Source organism: Podarcis melisellensis, assembly GCF_964234715.1.
Source record: "Podarcis melisellensis genome assembly, chromosome: 12".
NCBI lineage: Eukaryota > Metazoa > Chordata > Lepidosauria > Squamata > Lacertidae > Podarcis > Podarcis melisellensis.
The window spans coordinates 39,087,628-39,102,838 of record NC_138544.1 but is presented as its reverse complement, the minus strand read 5'-3'; the positions used below and the strand labels follow the sequence as shown (position 1 = coordinate 39,102,838).

At 43.6% G+C, this 15,211-nt stretch overlaps 1 protein-coding gene across 19 annotated transcripts in view; it reads right to left on the bottom strand.

The window, feature by feature from the left end:
* KIAA1217 overlaps positions 1–15,211 on the bottom strand; it is a 358,771-nt gene that overhangs the window by 148,065 nt on the left and 195,495 nt on the right. The window contains exon 1 of one of the 19 annotated variants that reach the window (XM_081931419.1): positions 7,110–7,357. The exons of the other annotated variants lie outside the window; for them this stretch is intronic. Coding sequence (XP_081787545.1) covers positions 7,110–7,217 — 108 coding nt within the window. The 5' untranslated portion in view covers positions 7,218–7,357. Of the gene's footprint in view, positions 1–7,109; positions 7,358–15,211 lie in introns of those variants that run through there. 19 annotated transcript variants of the gene reach the window in all.

The window sequence follows — 15,211 nt, the reverse complement described above, 5'->3', positions numbered from 1 at the left end:
GGCAGAGATGATGAAAAAATGATGGGTAGTTTCAACAGGAGAAACCTATAATTTTGAGCAGTGAAATGATTTTTGGCATGCTCCTGGTTATCCACTTTATATGGGTTCGTTTGTTTTGTTTTTTCAAAACTGGTTGTGCTAGTTTCACACTTTGCTGCTTGCCTTACACAATAGCTTTTGAAATCTACTTCAGTTGTGTATTTGTCTATCCATAAAAAAGAAAGAAAGAAAGAAAAAGTATTCCTGTATGTAAAAATGTAACACAGACACTCGTATCTCTGCTCAGGATTCAGGCTGGATTCTCAGGTCCGAAAGTTATCATATGGAATGTTCAACATAAGCATCACTTAGGGAAGCAGAAAATAGATTTTGCCGAAGGAAGAACTATACTGGTGTATCTGACATTTTACACAAACTTTGCTAAAGGAAGGATTTGTCATTATCTTCTACCATTTAGACCAGTGGTGGCCAAACTTGGCCCTCCAGCTGTTTTGGAACTACAATTCCCATCATCCCTGACCACTGGTCCTGTTAGCTGGGGATGATGGGAGCTGTAGTCCAAAAATAGCTGGAGGGCCAAGTTTGGCCACCACTGATTTAGACCAAGTCGCAGTTATGATGCTAGTTATGATGGATATGCACCAGATATTAGAGGAATGTGCCAGTATTAGAGGTAGAATGCCTCTGAATACCAGCTACTGGTGAACATGGACTGGGAATGCTATTGTGCTCCCAGAGGTATCTGATTGCCACTGTAAGAACAGATTGCTGGAATTGGTAGACCTTTGGTCTGATCTACCAAGGCTCTTTTTATGTTCTTGTGTTCTTAGCAGTACAGAGGAACTGAAGAGAAAATATTTTGGCCCCATTAAACAAATAAATGCTGAACCAAACAGAAGATGCTGGGCTCTGCATTCCATGGCGTTATTTTTAAGAATACAGTGGTACCTCGGGTTACAGACGCTTCAGGTTACAGACTTCGCTAACCCAGAAATAGTACCTCAGGTTAAGAACTTTGCTTCAGGATGAGAACAGAAATCGTGCTCCAGCGGTGCGGCGGCAGTGGGAGGCCCCATTAGCTAAAATGGTACCTTAGGTTAAGAACAGTTTCAGGTTAAGAACGGATCTCCAGAACGAATTAAGTTCTTAACCTGAGGTACCATTTTAGCTAATGGGGCCTCCCACTGCCGCCATAAATAACAACACCCTAGTGGTCCCAGGCCCTAAAGAAGTTAGATTGGCTTCAACCAGAGCCAGGGCCTTTTCAACTCTGGCTCCGGCCTGGTGGAACGCTTTGCCTCATGAGACCAGGGTCCTGAAGGATCTGATTTCTTTCCGCAGGGCCTGTAAGACAGAGTTGTTCCGCCTGGCCTTTGGCTTGGAGCCAATTTGATTCCCTCCCTCCCTCTCTCTCTCCCCCCCCCCTCTTTTCCTTCTCCTCCTGCGATGAGGCTACATTTTAATATTTTAATGTTCCATTATTTTAATGTTGTATTTTATTTTTGTTTTTAAGTTGTAATCATTCATCTTGTTTTTATTATTGCTTGTAAGCCGCTCTGAGCCCGGCCTTGGCTGGGGAGGGCGGGGTATAAATAAAAAAATTATTATTATTATTATTATTATTACCACTGTATTTACTTCAGTTATTTAACGGCATAAAACAAAGGAGTGTCAAAATGTAAATAGTATTGTGGGGGGAGGGGATACACAGTTCAACCTACAGTTCAAGAGATGCTTAGTCGTATAGACCATAGGACATACATAGAATATATACTTTACTCATTTTCCACCCCACTCTTCTATTTTATAGCCAAACCTGCTTACAAAATTTTCTAAAGCACATATATTTTGTTAGCTATTAAACGCATCTTAAGACAAATGAACGGGACACAGGTGGCGCTGTGGGTTAAAGCCTCAGCGCCTAGGACTTGCTGATCGAAAGGTCGGCGGTTCGAATCCCTGCTGCGGGGTGTGCTCCCGCTGCTCGGTCCCAGCGCCTGCCAACCTAGCAGTTCGAAAGCACCTCCGGGTGCAAGTAGATAAATAGGGACCGCTTACTAGCGGGAAGGTAAACGGCGTTTCCGTGTGCAGCTCTGGCTCGCCAGAGCAGCGATGTCACACTGGCCACGTGACCCGGAAGTGTCTCCGGACAGCGCTGGCCCCTGGCCTCTTAAGTGAGATGGGCGCACAACCCCAGAGTCTGTCAAGACTGGCCCGTACGGGCAGGGGTACCTTTACCTTTACCTTTAAGACAAATGAACACACAACTTAAAACTTCAACAATTAGATTAAAGCCTATATAGCAGCCACAGAATAACATGGCACCAGAAAGCAAGGCCTGCTTAAATAAGTTGGTTTTCATTGTCTGAACGCAGGCCCTAGGGTGCCTTGAATGATGGTCTGTGTGCCTCAGGCAACACTGGCCTCTGTCCTTCCTTCCTTTCCCCCACCCTCCTCTGATGCCCTCGCATGTCTGCCTCCCAAAGGCTTGCACAGCTGTTTATTGCAATAGCCCTGGCTATAAGCTCCACAGGCAAATGGTACCTCTGGGAGACACCTCTCTTTAGGGCAGAGGGGGCAGTTCAGATACCAGGGATGTCAGCAGCAGCTGCCTAGAAGACTCCCAAGGAGAGGGTAGAGGAGAGGAGGAGGCTGAGGGAACACTCCACAAGGGAGAGTGTTCGGGAAAGGGTGAGAGGCTGCCAGCTCTGCAGGCAAGGGGTGACACAACTGGGCTCCTGAGCCCCACAGGAGTGCCACAGAAAGAATGCAGTTGGTCAAGGGAACCATGGATTCAAAAAGGTTGAAAACCTCTGCCCTAGGGGGTTTCCCTTCTAGGTTAATCAGATCGAGAAAGCAAATGGCCATCACTTAAGAAGACTGTTTATCTAGTAGTTACAACTGTGGTGTTTTCTTTTTAAAGTATTCCTTCACCCTGGGGAAAAATTACAAACTCCAACTACAAACTGAAACCAAAGGAATGAGGGTTGAAAGCCATAATAATTTGTCAGACGAAGGGCTCATTCAGACTTCCTTTTGGGCTGCATTTATAGGCACAGGTCTGGGCTGTAAAGCTCTGTCCTTGAGCAGGGTTTGTGTGTGTGTGTCCTGGCACTTTCCCCAGGAAACCTGCATTTCACTGCGGAATTGGAGCACACTGCAACCAGGTTTTCCATTGGTTGCAATTAGCTCTGATTCAGTAGTAAAACACAAGTTCTGACATGGAGCTTTAAAGTACAGACCTGTATCTGGAAAGTGCAGTATAAAAGGAAGTCTGGATGAAGGAAGCCAAGCATGTTAGTCCCTTCCCAATCAATGCATGCAGACATGCGTTCGTTTACTGTAAGGCGAACAGACTGTCACGCAGCTTCCTTTCTAAGAACCTCATATAGTAGTGGAAACAAACATATCTAGATGTGGATAGTACACAGGTTGACCACTCTTAAAAACACAGAGACACACAAAGACACATAAGAACTTCTTAGGCTGGAGAAAGGGAACCTTTTGATCCAGCCCCCTATGTCCATACATCTCACAAACCTCCCAACATGCCACTGTAATCATCATGGCATATTGCAGGTCCAGAAATTGCTCCAGGTGTCTCAGTGTGACTGTCACACTTAAAATTACTTCAGAGTTGTGTGACTTCTTCTAATCACCAGTATGAGAAGCAGAGTTCATGTCAGGAGCAAGTTAACAGAGGATCTTCTTGGAACTATTTCTTCCATTCTCAAAATTCAAGGTGCGATCAGTTGATTTTATTCCTTGCTTGCTTCCTATTTGTAAATAGGTCTTGACTGAACCAGGAAATTGTAAACACCACAATACCCTACTGTCACACATTAAAGTTGCATCTATTCAATATACACACACCTCTGTTTAAAAGAAAATTAGGTCACAATATTAAATGAGGATTAAGACTTGTCACATACACATATATTACACATCTAATTTGCACTGGTACCCATTAGTATTTAGAAAAGGTGAATCTGAATACTATTGTTCCTCTTGCTGCTTATTGTTCCTAATTGATGAGTTATTACACAAGGACAGCCCATCCCAGCTCACTTCTCAATTCCTGGACTGAACTAGAATGTTTCCCTTTTCCCTTGCCATCTTCTTCCCAAACGTTCCTAACTGGGGGGGGGGGGGAGCCTCAATAGTTCACATTGTTTATCACATCTCAAATTAAGATTTATCAAAACCGTATTGAAATTTGAAATTCCTCTCCTCTCCCCACTAACTTAGGATGAAATGCTGCAGATCTGATACATATTTGTAGGACAGGTTGTAAGACAAGAAAAGAATAAATTGTCACATGATATCAGATTATTATTATTATTTTTTAAATGAAGTTGTTAAAAGGAAGGGATGGAAATCCTAGTCTGGACTATGGCTTGGATACTAAGATACAATTTGAATTCCCATGTTGCAATGAGTTTTAAAGAAGCTGTGTTTGTTGCCTTAAACAGAACTCATTGAACTTCTCTTGCCTGACACCAAAATGCAAACTTTTTTGGGGGGTGACCTTTTATTATTCATACGAGAACTTGGCAGGTCGCACCTGAAAGCAAAGGAAGAAAAGAGTGTGTGCATTTAATCACTCTATTATGTGGACAAAGTGTGATGCTTTCTGCGAAAAGAGAAAGATAATGTATAATGCAGGTGAGGGATTCACATTACCTAAAAGTAGTATCACCTCTGACAGACCTGAAAGCAAAACCTAAACTTCCATCTTCTGATAAAAACACTAAAAAGTAAGGACATGTTGCTTAGCACTCAAACACCTTCCATATTTCTTTAATCCTCAGCAACTCATTGAAGTATAAAGTTTATATAACTACAGTATCAACAGAGAACTAGGGAAAGTAACTTGTCCACAGCTACCTAATGAATCTGGAATCCAGTGTCTTCAACACATTTTCCTTTTACATGAATCACAGCAGACATCCCTCTTTCCTTTCAAAAGACCATTCCTCATTATGCCAATTAAAAAGGGATTTCTAAAGAGACACCGTCCCCTGCAATATTTCATCATTACAATAAATTATATAAGGAATTCAACATTTGTTTCCTTCATTAGTAGTTGTTCTTCAGCATAGCTGAAGACTTTTCATCTTAATTGGTTAGCTACGAGGCGTTTCCTAAATTTTATTCTGGGTGCTAAAAGCACTGCAATCACATTTCCAGTAAAGCCTATCTACTGGGCTGGATTAATCTAAAAGTAGGGTAATTATACCTTTATTAGGAATAACAAATAGGCAACAAAGTCATGAGGAAGTTTTTTTGAGCTCTCCACAATTCTTCCTCAGACTGGAAATTAAAACAAAAGTAAGTGGTGGATAGAAAAAGGCAGATATGGTCTAAAAAACCCCAAATACGTACCAGTCTTAAGATGGAACAAAGGAGGACTTGTGCAGAAATAATTAGATTAGCCCCCACTAGGTGCTATGTAGATTTCGAACTGAGCCAAGAGCTACAGTGAAAAAGAAGGAATACCCTTTTATGAAGATTAGATGGGCTATCCAGCAAATGAATAGATGGTAGCCCTATCGGCAGCTACTATTACAACGGTAGCTACGACTGCAACCTCTGTGTTCAGATGCAGCAGTATTCAGAAACCCATACCACAGATGCCCATACCACCATTGGTTCACCTAGTACTGGCAACACTGACTGGCAACAGCTTTCAGGCAGGCAGGGACCCTATCCCAGCCCTACCGAGAAATGGCAGGGATTGAACCCAGAATCCTTTGCAATGTCAAGGCTGTCCTCTACGTCTGAGCTGCAGCCTCAATTTCTGACAACTCCATGTAGAGCTGTGAAATAACTCCAGCCTAAAACCCTAGGCAGCCACTGGCAGTCAGCGTCGACAATAATAGGTAGACCAGTGTTCGGACTCAGTATTCTTTTGTTTCTGTGCTGACGAATGGCAGAGAGTGGCTACTGCTGTCTGGCCTAGCTTATGAACCACTACTGAGGACAGAATGATTGAGATTGATGATGTTAGGTGCCAACCAGGCAATTCTTTTATGCTCACATACGCTGGGGACAATATGTACCAATGGCCAGAACACCCTTTGGGGGCTTGAAAGACATGTCCTGGATAACTCACACAAACTCTGCTTCAGACCCATCTATACAGTAGGCATAATAATAATCCACCCTGATGAATGGCTGGCTGGCTGGATCAACGGAATCTTGTAAAGAATTGTGGCCCAGTAAACAAACTATATATATTATTCACTATTGTTTATGGGAACCCTATCCACTCCATTGTAGAAGGCTTGCGTAGAATCAAGACTGAACACGCTGAAATTTAAAATGAAAGCACTTCCATCTGATCTGAACCACTGCTTCTCTAACTTACTATGTGTGGACCCTACAGCAATAGGGGGGGGGGGAAAGGACTCCAGCAATGCTCAAACTCTCTTCTTTCTTATTATTTTATATACTTAAGACCTGAGACTTTTTACTGAAAACCAGCTGTAAGGCTAAGCTTGCATTCATACCAAATCCTAACATCACACTCCACCTGTTTTTTTTTTGGGGGGGGGAAGGGACAAGAGAAAGCAAAACATGCTTGCAGATCAACAGAGGACTGTTAGAATCATCACAACAGAAGCAACAAATGGGAAACATCTCAGTAATCTCCATAACTTAAAAGTACATGCTCTATACTACGCAGTCGATTCCACGATGCACCATGTTCAAGAGAAGCCTACAGTCTACTAGTAACATTACAGCTCATTAAAAGTATACAGTAACTTAATTAAGATTTTAATGAGGGCATTTAATATAATTTTTTAAGAAATGCATTTGGTTTTGGAACACAAAGGGATTTGATGTTCAGTGTTGAGAGAGCGTATTAAATCAGAACTCTCACACGCCTTACGTAAAAACTAGGTAGTATTTTCGATGCTTAATCTTCGAAAGAAGATTTGATAAAACATCCACAGATCTAAAACGCTGTCTCAAACATTAGTAAGAACATTCCCCTTTCCAGTCACGTATGTTTGAAGGATTTAACTTTTCCTGCATAATCAGTGTACAACACCGGGAACCTACACAGCAAAGCCACAGTTTGGAAGCAAAAACTTCTCCTGTACCTGGTTAATTTTGTACACACCACAGGAACAGCAGAGAGATGAGAAGCTCCTTTTCCTTCGTGGACCTTTTGGCAGAGAACTAGAAGAGTGACCAACATCCAATTCCATATTCTTGGTGTCAGCAATTTCTCAAACCTTTGAGGAAACCACCTCAGCGCGGCATCCTAGATCTCCAAAGATATCCCTTGCACCAGGTACATATGATATGCGCATTGAGACGGAGCTGTGAGCAAACGTTCTGGCACATTGGGGTGTAGATATGATTCACAAATAGAAAATACCGGTTTTTCATGGCTTGGCTTGCATAGCAGTCTTTGGGTGTGGCTGAAGTGAAATGAATGCAGGTGTACGCATTGAACTCTGAGAAAGAAAAGCTGCCTCTAATCACAAGGAGGACTCCTTCCTCACCTTGGTAAAAAAAATTAAAATCCTCCAAAACAAGCAAACCCTGCTTGCGTGGTTGGGCACCTCTGAAAAATGGGAAGTTAATAAGAAAGGCTTTTGTGCTGGCCGATAGGGACAAAAAGGGATGCATCTCACAAGGAACATATGTCAATTTGTACCCGCTTCTCTTTTTTGATAGGACATGGCCCAGAAACAGATTATGAAAGACTGAATTGGAATAACTGTTAAGGTTGGCATTCCCCTCTGGGGCATTCCCAATGAACTGAACACTTATACATAGAAGGTGTGATGATGTTACAACTGTTATGCTTGGTTCTGGCTTCCTTTGGACGAGAAAAGGACCACACAGGAGGTACTATATTCAACCCCCAACATCTCCAGGTTTGGGCTGGGAAAGACTCCCTGTTCTGAAACCATGATGTGTTGCTGCCAGAAAGTGGAGAAAAATCTGAGCTAGCTGGACTGTTGTCATATCTGATTCAGCATAAGGTCGCTTCCTATGTTCCAATAGAGAAACAGAGACTTCTGGGGTTGTATTCAGTAAGTGCCCTTCCATGCACACAAGGGCTTTTCATCTAGAGAAAGGCTAGCAGAAGCGGAGGAGGAAGAGATTTTCAATGCTCACGGGTCCCCAACCCTCTAGAACAATTTTTCAGGGGCTGCTGGAGTCTGGGGGGGGGAGGGAGGGGGGAATCAGCAAAGATTGGCTCCCCTCCTCTTCCATTATAGGATGCCTCTGTCAGAGCAAGAGCACCAATTGGATTCCAGCCATTAATGATCTGGGTTGTATCTGATGCTAGTCCTACTTAGAATAAATAAGTGTGATCAGATCCATGCACGCAAATTTATTACATGACAGAGAGGAACCATGCAAGCAATTTGTGCATCATTCAGTTGTGAAATGGGCAACAGCCATCTGTTGCCTCGTTCTGGATTCCTTGCATCAAGCCTCCAATTTGACTAGATGGTTTTCAAGGCTGCTTCCAACTCTGATTTGGAAGATACTCCAAAGATCATCTAGTCCATCAAAGCACAACAAGAGCCCTGCTGGATTTGGCCAATGGCTCATCTAGTCCAGCACTGTGTCTCACAATGGATGACCAGATGGGCACAGAAGACATGAAAGCAGGATCTGAGCACAACAGGATTCTCCCAACTTGTGATTCCCAGCAGCTGAGCTTCAGAGGCATCATGCCTCCCTACCAGCCATTGTGGCCGGTACCATGTTTCTGCCCCACGGTAGCGCCAACTACCCTTCAGTTTCCCACAGATCTAGTCATGCAACTGAGATCACAAAATGTCTGAAGCAGGGATCAGGTGCAGTGTCTCTAAGAGGTGCCAACAGAGCAATAGCTGATAACGTAAGCAGCTGATAACTGCTCTTCAGCCTCTAATTGACTTCAGCGGGACTATATCAGTGTCAACAGTTTGTGAAATTGTCCCTTGGGGCATAACAATGGTTTTTATATCCATTAAAACGCCTTCATCTCAGTAAGATGCATCAGCTTCTTTAAAATCCTCACTGAAAGGAAAGCCTATGAAGAAGAATATAGGGTTAGTGTAAGATTAACTGGGTTGCTGCCCGGTCCTTTGCTGGGCAGAGGAAGCGATTTATTATTTCGATCTCAGTCTTCTGCAGACAAAGTCAGAAATTTACAACAAAATAAACAAAGCTGCATTCCTAGAATATAATAGAAAACAACAAATCACATTAAAGCGACCAATTCAAATATAGTATATAAAAGCAGCTTTAAAAAGAGGCTGAGGCAGTAATGTTATTAATCAGACATTGCCTTGGTTCACACAGCACACTAACTCAGCCATTGCCAACCTGGTGCTCTCTAGATGTTTTAGACCATGGGTTGCCAAACTAAGGCCTGGGGGCAGGATCCAGCCCAATTGCCTTCTGGATACGGCCCGCGGACGGTCAGGGAATCGCTGCGTGGATCGCCATTACCCCCTCTTCCACACACACACCGCGGCGCCGCCTCCTCCCTCCCTCCTCCAGGCTTCTCCCTGCCATGCCTAGAGGAGGTAGGGGGCTGGGCTTTATTGAGCCGAGCGCCATTTTAAGCAGCCCCTCTCCAGAGCCAGCCCTTTCGTGCCGCTCATCGTCCTGCTGCCGCTGCCAGCCCCTGCCAATCGCAAGGCACAGGTAAGCAGCCACCAGGGCTCGTCCACTGCTGTGGAGAGGGGAGGGGAGAGTCGGGGGGTTTCTTTTCAAAATATAGTCCAGCCCCCCACAAGGTCTGAGGGAAAGTGGACCGGCTCCCTGCACAGATGCCAAAAATCACAGGTGTGCATGCAATCCGGCCCAGCCCAGGCAAGATAAACCTTGCTGCCCCCTGCTCTAACATATCAGGAATGCAGAAGCAGCAGCAAAGCACACAGCAATGGTGGTGGAAGAAGAGAGATGTGAAGTAATGCAAATGGTGTTCTAGCACGCCCCAACCATATGACAATTAAGTCCAGGTTCTAAAAATACCTAGTTGCAACCATTGTGCTATCACATTGCAGCAAAGCATCTTTGGTTTGTTCACTACACATGCCCTGTTTTTCAATATTACCGAAGGGGTTTTAACCACTGGACCCATATTACCAAACTGAGCTCAGTGAGAGCTTTTCTCTTATGCTCCGCTGCAGAAGCAGGCAATTTGTACAGCATGATACAAACATAATAGGAGTCAAAGATTGGCAGCCGATTTGCATATTCTGTTTGCACATCATTAACATAATTTACATGAACAAGTTGGCCTTGAAGTCCCATCTCAACAGCTGCAAAAAATGAAGAACCAGTCCCATGATATCAATTTGCTTTCTGGTAGCTGAGCCTTTCAAAAGACTCCCAGAGGGATAGGTTAGTCTGTGGCAGCACGAATAACAAAGCATCTTGTGGCACCGCAAAACACTAAGAGATTTATTTTGACATCCCCTGCAGTGAGCTATAGTTGACTTTGTCAGGTGTATGCATTCTGGTGGTGCTGTCAGTCTCCTCGTCAGAATCCTAAGGGCTAGAAACTCACTTTCAAGGAAGTGAAAGCTGTGCTTTTTCCTGGAACCCAACAGACTGCTAACAGGCAACCCTGGGCTTATATTCCCCTGCAAGGCTAAATAAATCAACAGTGTCATATTGAAGCAGCCTCAAAATCCTTTAATTCTGATTTGTCTACTAGTTATGTTTAAAGATCCAAACATTGGGGAGCCTGGCAATTCAAGTCAGGACCATAACACTGGCACAGCCTCCCCCTGGCTCTGCAAGTGTGGACAAATAGACAGGTAAATTGCAGGCACACCTGCTAGCATACAACGTATTGCCAGCATTGTTGCAACTAATAAGGCAGCTGCAACAGCTCTCACCCTGAGAACAAGGAACCGCAGGCTCATCGCTGCTCAACAAAAGGCATCTGGGACTCCTCTCCCCACCATACATAGAGAAATCACGATCAATGCATGATAGCTTAGATAAGCAGTCGTTCAACTTGAGGTATGGCACAGCATTTGCTAGGGGGACCAGGGCAGCACCCCATAGTGCTTCACAACTCAGAAGGGTTGTGAATAGGTCCCTTTGCAAGTACAACAGCTCCCTAAGGCAAAATAATGTGATGAAATAAATCGGCAGGTGGCAGGTGATGCAAGTTGGACACCAATTTCCTACTGCAGGAGTGGCTAGCCTGCAGCATGTGGGTCCTATCCAGTTAAAAAAGAAAAGTTAGAAATTGGATCAGCAGTGCTAGAACTACTGCAATAAACTCCATATCTGAGTGCAGCTTAAATCTCTCCAATGCTCAGAGCTGGGATTCGAGATAGCAGGAGATGTATCTTTGTAAAGGGCCACATAATGTTAATTCCACATTTGCAAGGAACTGAATGTACTTTCTGGAACTCCTGGCCCATTAATATTATACAGGAACCTTCTGTGGTCTTAACCACTGAGCCTAGGGCTTGCCGATCAGAAGGGTGAGCTCCCGTTGCTCGGTCCCAGCCCCTGCCAACCTAGCAGTTTGAAAGCACGTCAAAGTGCAAGTAGATAAATAGGTACCACTCCGGCGGGAAGGTAAACAGTGTTTCTGTGAGCTGCTCTGGTTCACCAGAAGTGGCTTTGTCATGCTGGCCTCATGACCCGGAAAAAACTGTCTGCGGACAAACGTTGGCTCCCTCGGCCAATAAAAAGAGATGAGCGCCGCAACCCCAGGGTCATCCGCAACTGGACTTTACTGTCAGGGGTCCTTTACCTTTTTTACCTTTTTTACATATCACGGTAATATGTAATTGCATTGTGTATATTTGCTTTAAAGCTGCTGGCTTTATTTCTATTTTGATCAATTTTATGTCAACCTCTTTTTAACGTTTGTTTCTAATGGGTTTTTGTTGTTGATTATTATGCACTATATAAATCTTTTTAAATATTCATAACCCATCAGAATGGTTGCAATAATGTCATTTGCTTCATCTGAAAGTTCCCCACCCCCCATGATGTACTGAACAATGTTGAATTGCAGGCACAACTTGAAGTCCTATAAAACAACCACAGTCACATCACTAAATGTAGTTTTGTTGACAGCCTTTTCTATATTAGAGGGCAGATGTGCTTCCTGGCCCTAGGAGACAGGCATCTCAACCCCAATCAACAGCTGTTAACACATGTTGCCTTTTTATTTGTTTCTTTGGGAAAAAAAAGACCACGGCAAGCAACATTTGGGGGGGGGGCAACAGCTAGGGAAGCTCTTTAAAAATTATTTAGTGTGACAGAAACCCCGTCAGAAAAGAATCCACAGCAACAGCATAAAGGACACAGACTCGCATTAAGCAGCTGTGTGTTATTTAAAGATTCTTTCAAAAGAGCAGTAATGGGGGTATTTGCTCAAATATGCAGAGATATTTCTAACATGCATTTTAAAGCTGTACAGTGAGTTGCAATTGTCAAATAACTGCATTTATACCCCACTATATCACAATCAGATGTTTAAGGGTTTTTTATGTTAAAAATACAGCTTTTTTCAACGCAGAAGCTAAGGCACATCTTTCCTTTTCTTATTGTATTACCAGCTCAGCACTGCTGAAATAAGTCAGTTAATGACATTAACATAGCTATTTATGTAACCCCTTTTTTAAAAGCAATGCTTATTCTAACTCATTGTAATCAGAGTCAAATATTTGTTCCTTCTGTGAGTAATTTATTACTAATTACAACAGATGGGTAGATGACATTAGCAGGCACTAAAAATAGCACTGCTCTAAAATAAATAAAGTTGAAGGGTAATGTTTGCAAACCTCTGTGAGAATTTAATGTGGGCTTACAAGTTGCTAGATCCAGCATATAGCTGTGAGGTGGAATCTGGCTTCTGACCAGACAGTCTCCCCACGCCTAGAAGTTCACTGTGAGGGCCAGTCCAAGACCTTCTGCCACCTGACGCAAAATACGAAACAGTGCCTTCCATGCACAGAAGCTAAGTGGGCTCTAACAAGTTGAATCTTACCCACAGTGCTAAGATTACCATCAGTGAGGTGCTGCCACTACATCCAAGCTGTCAACTTACTTTGCCTAATAATAGGACCGGCCCTCCTCATTGCAGGGTTTTTAAAACCCTGACCTCACCATGTAACAGTTTCCATTTCCCTTCCAATGGAAAAGAAAGCAAGAGTAGGCCCAAAGTGTCCGGAGGGCCACAGAACATAAGGGTGGTATGAAGGTCAGAGTGTTGGACTGGAACCAGAGTTCAAATCCCCTCTCGACTACAAAGTTCAGTGGGTGATCTTGACCCAGTCATTATTATCTCCCTGCCCACCAGGGCTGTTGAAAAGGGGAGCCATGCATGCCACCCTGAGCTTCTTAGAGAATGGATGGGATAAAAAAAAAATCTGTCTAGGTTACTAGTTCAGCTGTCTTTGAAAATAATACACAGTGGTACCTCGGGTTAAGAACTTAATTTGTTCTGGATGTCTGTTCTTAACCTGAAATTGTTCTTAACCTGAAGCACCACTTTAGCTAATGGGGCCTCCTGCTGCTGCTGTGCCGCTGCTGCATGATTTCTGTTTTCATCCTGAAGCAAAGTTCTTAACCCGAGGTAATATTTCTGGGTTAGCGGAGTCTGTAACCTGAAGCGTAAGTAACCCAAGGTACCACTGTATTCGTATAATAAGCCAAAATATGTTCAAGCCTCATTCTGCCACACAGAGCCACTTTCTTCTTCCCTTTGCACAAATGAGCAAACAAACCAGGACAGTTAACTACAGTCTCCCATTCTGTCCACACTGGGAAGCTATGGTGAATGATTTCAAATCAAGTCAGGATATGAAGCCAATTTTAAACCAGGGCTTGCTCTGAAGCAGTTCAGTTGTAATGGGACATGAAGTTAACTTGAGGACTTCCAGGTTCATTTGCCAGCTTACACAATGAGGTTGCATTCAGGGGGATGAAGCGTAATCACATAAAGCCAAGATATGATCTTCAGAACACACCCAATGAACAGCTAGAGTTACAAACAATTAAATGGGCCTGCCTGTGTATTAGCTATGCATGATGACAAAAGCACACATCCCCTTTGTAGGCAAAATGGTTTGCTCAAAAACGGACGTATCCGTAGCTACTAAGACACAATGTGACAGTAGGTTTCCAACCTCTAGGTAGGAGGAAGCAGGGCTAAAGTGGGGTGGTTTGGTTTGGTTTGGTTTTTTTACAAATTACTGGTGAATTGGATTGTGAATTAAGAGGAATGAACCAAAGAAAGACCACACACAAATTGTAAACAGCGTCTCTCTCCCAAGTGCAAATAAATGGAGGCACATCAAAGAACACAGCCCCTTGTTGTTTGATGCACCCAGATGCAAAATGCCCTAGTCATGGATTTTGCTAAATTGGTGCAATTTCAGGAGGAAGTGTAGGCTGAGGATATAGGAGCCAAGAGGATCTACACTACAAAACAGGGCTGCGCTCACAGGCAATGACGGCAGGGTCTTCTTCCCCCATCTGTTGTGCTGTTTCAGCAAATGCATTCACCAAAGACAAAAGAAACAGAAAACGCTTTCAGCTAGAGATTTGCCTGTGTTATTTACTTTTGATCCCCTAAACAGATCTCTGCAAAGGGGGTTTAAACCTCAAGGATTAAAATTAGATGGAACTAACTGACCAGGTGTGTCCGGCTCAGCCAGCTTTTGTTCAGAAAGGCACATGCATTAAAAGTGCCTCAATACACTCACTGGTCAGAGAATTACACACAACTCTGTTTTCATTGGGCATTATCAACGTAAAGACATCACCCATTACTGAAATTCCCCATTCTAAGCCCAGGGGAAGTGCTGCCTGCACCAACTGGGTTAAACAAACATGCTGCGTGTGAGGTTCAGGGAGAGCAAATGATTTTCTGCTGCCACAGTATCTTTGCAGGTGCAGAAGTGATTACTTAGGAGGGACAGCCTGCTTCAAGGAACAAAATCTTATTTATGGGCTTCTCTCCTTTTAAAGGTTCCTATTAACAAAGATTACAGGCCTGCCCACCCTGTATTTGAGATCAAAGCTTGCTTCAATATCTGTTTTTCAGATGGGCATGTTCCGAGGTCACTTTCTGCTGTCCTTGCCTGGGACTCTTGGAAGTCAGTGTTTAACCCGCCCTGCCCCAAGGAACCTTGTCCATGTGCCTTTCTGTGGCTCATTCTACCATCAGTTCACAAACAATACCAATGATGCCTAGAACATGCTC